This window comes from Penaeus chinensis, chromosome 33, assembly GCF_019202785.1.
Source record: "Penaeus chinensis breed Huanghai No. 1 chromosome 33, ASM1920278v2, whole genome shotgun sequence".
In the NCBI taxonomy this organism is placed as follows: Eukaryota; Metazoa; Arthropoda; class Malacostraca; order Decapoda; family Penaeidae; genus Penaeus; species Penaeus chinensis.
In genome coordinates, this window is record NC_061851.1 from 16,521,872 (window position 1) to 16,526,871 (window position 5,000).

Consider the following 5,000-nt stretch of genomic DNA (forward strand, 5'->3'; position numbering starts at 1 on the left):
CAGAGAGAGAAACAAACAGACAGAGAGAGAGAAGCAGAGCGAAAAAGACAGACATACAGACAGTGAGAGAGAGAGAGAGAAACAAACAGACAGGAAGAGAGAAAGACAGAGCGAATAAGACAGACAGACAGACAAATCCACAACAAAGCCACAGAAACAGGAACGAGACCGGGTACAAAACGCCCTCTGACGACACGGACGACACGCAGCCATACCAACATGGCACGCCTACCCCCCCCCCCCCCCCCCCCGGCCTCCTACGACATAACCTCCTTCTTGTTTGCACTTTTAATTAGACGCGTTAATTAGTTCCATTTTCGCTGCTCTTTGGGTTCACTACATCAAATCAAACAAACACCACCGTTCTCGAAGACTTTGATTTCTCCTTTGTAATGATATGCAAATATTATGCATCTTAAAAGTACTATATTCCTACATCTAATCAACCATAAAGATCTTAAAACGTTGGAAGTGATTTCCAGAAGAGTACTATTTACTCTCTCTTAAAAAAGAGAGAAAAAAATCCAATTAAGGAAAAATAACATACAATTATAAAAAAATATACTGGAAAAATGGCCAGAACTCAGGTCTATATATATATATATATATATATATATATATATATATATATATATATATATATATATATATATATATAAACAGTAAAGAGAGAAATTAAATAAATTCATATGCCTATATGCAAATCATCTGTAACAGTAAAAATGGCAATAAAAAAGCAATATAAAACTAAAAATCAAGTGTACGTACCTTTCCCTTAAGATGCTTTTGAGAGAGACAAAGCGATACATTAGATCCCAAGATATAAACATGCAAACGGAATGCCATATTGCACAGTGAATAACAGAAAAAATATTAATGGAACACATCAACAGGGCGTCAGAGATAATCGCAATCTACTAACATTAACAGCAACATAATGCTAATGATCAATAAAAATGATAATAATGATCAGTCATAATAATAATAATACAATAACAATAATACCAACATTAATAAAAATAATAATAACAACAATGGTAATACTGATGATGCTAAGAATAACAACAGCAATAATAATACTAATTTAATAATGATAATAGTAATAATAGTAGCAGCAGCAGTAATAATAATAATAATAATAGCAATAATAATAATAATAATAATAATAATAATAATAATAATATAATAATAATAATAATAGTAATAGTAATAATAACAATAACAATAACAACTATTATCATTACCATTATTATTATAAATATCATAATAATAATACCAAAAAAACACTAACGATGATAACAATGACAAAGTCATCATCATTAAGAATACCAATAATACTAATACAAATAATAACAACAAACCAGTGATCAAACAAACAAATAAACAACCTTTTCCCCCATGAACTTACTACAGACAAAAAAAGAGGAAGAGAGAGAGAGCGAGTGGAATGAAAGAAATATTTAACAAAGACGAGAAAATAAAATCACAACTGGCAGCCCTCGTCTCGCCACACACACAAAACAAGACAAAAAGTGTCCAAACTCTCCCTGGACTCAAGTGCAAAGTTAGTTTATTCACAGTCCGTATGCGGTTACTTGTCTCATCTTACGTCTATTTATAAAAGAACGATGGATGGATAAATAGGTGGTTGAGTAGACGGAGGGAAGGGAGGGAGGGAGGGAGCGGGAGAGAGAGGGTGGGAAGGGGAGGGAGGGAGAGAGGGAGAGAGAGGGAGGGAGTGAGAGGGAGAGGGGGAAGGAGGGAGGGAGGGAGGGAGGGAGGGAGGGAGGGAGGGGAGGGAGAAAGGATGGGAGGAGGAGGGGGAGGGGGAGGGAGGGAGAGAGAGAGAGAGAGAGAGAGAGAGAGAGAGAGAGAGAGAGAGAGAGAGAGAGAGAGAGAGAGAGAGAGAGAGAGAGAGAGAAAGAGAAAGAGAGAGAGAGAGAGAGAGAGAGAGAGAGAGAGAAGAAAGACAGAGAGAGAAGAAAGACAGAGAGAGAGAATAAAGATATATATAGAGAGAAGAAAAACAGAGAGAGAGAAGAAAGACGAAGAGAGAGAATAAAGATAGAGAGAGAGAAGAAAGACAGAGAGAGAGAAGAAAGACAGAGAGAGAGAAGAGAAAAAGAGAGAGAATAACAGAAACAATAACAATAACAACAAGAACTACAATAGTAATGAAACCCTCATTACCTTCCGGGAACAGTGAAAAAAAGAGCAGACTCACTTGTCTTCCACGCAAGCCACGACGTTGAATATTGGCGACCGTATGACACCTTGTATGTCAATATTGTTTCCTTTTTATGCCTCTATGTTCCAAGCCCATCTTCCCTTTGACCCTCACAGCCGGCCGTTATGCATGGGCATCATCATCTGTACGGCATGAATGCATCTGCCTCTTCCAACGGGCCATAAATATTCATCTTTGGAATTTGCATACGTGTGGCCTGTATCATTCTGTGTGCCGTGTGTATGGAGCTGTAACTCTGCCCTTGTCCTGGATGCTTATTTCGTCGTATTTTATGATGTTTCTTGCGTGTGTGTGTGTGTGTGTGTGTGTGTGTGTGTGTGTGTGTGTGTGTGTGTGTGTGTGTGTGTGTGTGTGTGTGTGTGTGTGTGTGTGTGTGTATGTGTGTGTGCGTATGTGTGTGTGTTTATATGTGTGTGTGTGTGTGTGTGTGTGTGTGTGTGTGTGTGTGTGTGTGTGTGTGTGTGTGTGTGTGTGTGTGTGTGTGTGTGTGTGCGAGCGCGTACGGGTTTTGAAAAAAACAAACAAATCATGACTGACGCCTATTGTTTGCTTATATATTATAATCCTCATAACTATTGTAAGTACCTCGTTTCCTTGCTCATCTTTTAATTTGCAATAGTTGAAACATCACGTGAAAGTTTAATGGTAATGATGACAATGATAATGATAAAGAAGATGATGATGATGATGATGATGATGATGATGATGATGATGATGATGATGATGATGATGATGATGATCATCATCATCATCATCATCATCATCATTATCATCATCATCATCCTCATCATCATCATCGTCGTCGTCGTCGTCATGATGACGATGACGACGAAGATTATGATAACACTGACTGCAGACAGCCTATACTACTTAAAACTAATGATTTCAGCATTAATAATAAACAATAAAACAAAAACGATAATAATGGTGATGATGCGTCGCTCTTATTTGCAGAAAAAGTGAATCTAAAATTATAATGTTTGCTGCCCGTGCCAATAATTAATTTTGTAATTCGGAATTAATTCAAATTTTCTATTGGCATAATAATCCTGTTCCATACTAATTTTCCATATTTTTTCCAAAAAATAATTAGTTTGATGTGTATTTGGGAAAATGACAACGCCTGTTTCTGTGTTGTCATACCATGAATATAAATTAAATCACGTGATATTACATTAATAAAAATGCCTCATTCAGACTTTCTATTTCCTCTTACACACACAACAAATTTATTTTATTCAAATGAAAAAGTAATAAAACATACATATTCGTCTGGAGTCAAAGAAAAAACAAATCTGCTCCTATTAATTCTACTCATCTGCATAAACACTGTATTTGCGGGGCTGAATAACTTTACAATCTCAGGTCGCTATTTATCTTGCAAAAAGATAGGTCGTATTAATCAGTAAAACTTTTGGCATAAATCAATTCCGGCGAGACGTTCTTACTCGCCTTCGGGTAATTCGTACTAGTTTACCAAAAAATACCATTCAGAAGAAACGCCCTTGTACGGACACCTATGGATCTGCGGACGAGCCAGGCGTCCGTGCCCACAACCCGCTGCTCCCCCAGCCAGCAGAGCCAGCGACTCACCTTCTCTCTAAGGAGCTCCCGGATCTTGCCGGCCTGGTCGCGGAACCGCTGCAGGGACAGCTCCAGCTCCAGGCACCGCTCCTGCCAGTTGACGACCTCGTCGCCGCCCCACACCATGGGCCCCGGACCCATCGTCTCGTCCTCGTCCGTGAGCAGCTCCGCCACGCCGTCCACCTCGCCCGCCAACTCCGACAGCACGGACGGCAGCGACGACTGGTGGCCGGACGACGCCAAGGAGTCCGTCAGCGTGGACAGCTGCGAGTATCTGGAGGACACGCTGTGCGAGCCCCGGCAGGAGCCAGGGGACCCTGGTGTGGGCGTCACGTCTCCGTTGTTGCCACCGCCGTAGCCGTCCTCGTCCTCGTCCTCCAGGCGGCCCGTGCTGAAGCGGCCCGACCCTCCGCTCAGAGTGGAGAGGCGGGCCATATCCAGCGCCACCTCGGCGGAGAACCTCGGGTCCAGGTGGCAGCCGGAGCTCAGCGTGGAGTAGATGGAGGGTTCGCGCCGCGCTCCCGAGTAAGGCGCATCAGAGGGCGCTTGCGGCACCGCGTCCCCCGGGGTGCCTGGGGACGGGGGGCAGTAGGAGGCCCTAGGGGCGGGCTCGGGTGGCGGATCATGGCCGGCGTCCTCGTCGTCGGCGAAATCGTCGGCCTGGCCCTCCTCGCCCTCCTCAGTCCAGGCGTCCACATTGAAGAGCTGGGACAGGCGCCTCTCCGAGAAGAAGAACCTGGAGTCTGACAGTCTGTGGGAGGCCATGTCGTGGGCGTAGGAGGTCGCGGGGATCACGTGCGAGTATGGGCGTGGGTATCCTCCTCCCAGGTTGGCGGGGTCCTCGCCCTCCGCCATCGTAAGCGTCCCGAAAGGTCACACAGAAGCAGCCGAACACAAGGCCTCACAGGGATGCGTCCACTCCATCACCACCATCACCACGCATCACCATCACTGCACATCATCGACACACTTCACTATTCACTATAAAATCCCCGCGTGAAGGCTGGCACTCGCTCCCGGGGCACTCACTCAGTGCAGTCGGCTCGCGGCGCCTCGGCCGAGGGCTTCGCCGCTGGGCTCAAGGGCGCGTCGGAGGCTCTTGGCGGCGCCCCGCCCGCCCCGCCGCTCACCCGCTGAGACTGCTTCCTCCTGCCGGCTGACTCCTCCG

The 5,000-nt window shown here is 44.4% G+C and overlaps 1 protein-coding gene across 1 annotated transcript in view; it reads right to left on the reverse strand.

The window, feature by feature from the left end:
* The window catches only part of LOC125043057, a 421,391-nt gene that overhangs the window by 201,502 nt on the left and 214,889 nt on the right, over positions 1 to 5,000 (reverse strand). Inside the window, exon 2 of the mRNA XM_047639012.1 lies at positions 3,842 to 5,000. This exon is cut by the window's right edge and continues 12 nt beyond it. Coding sequence (XP_047494968.1) covers positions 3,842 to 4,687 — 846 coding nt within the window. The 5' untranslated portion in view covers positions 4,688 to 5,000. The remainder of the gene's footprint in view (positions 1 to 3,841) is intronic.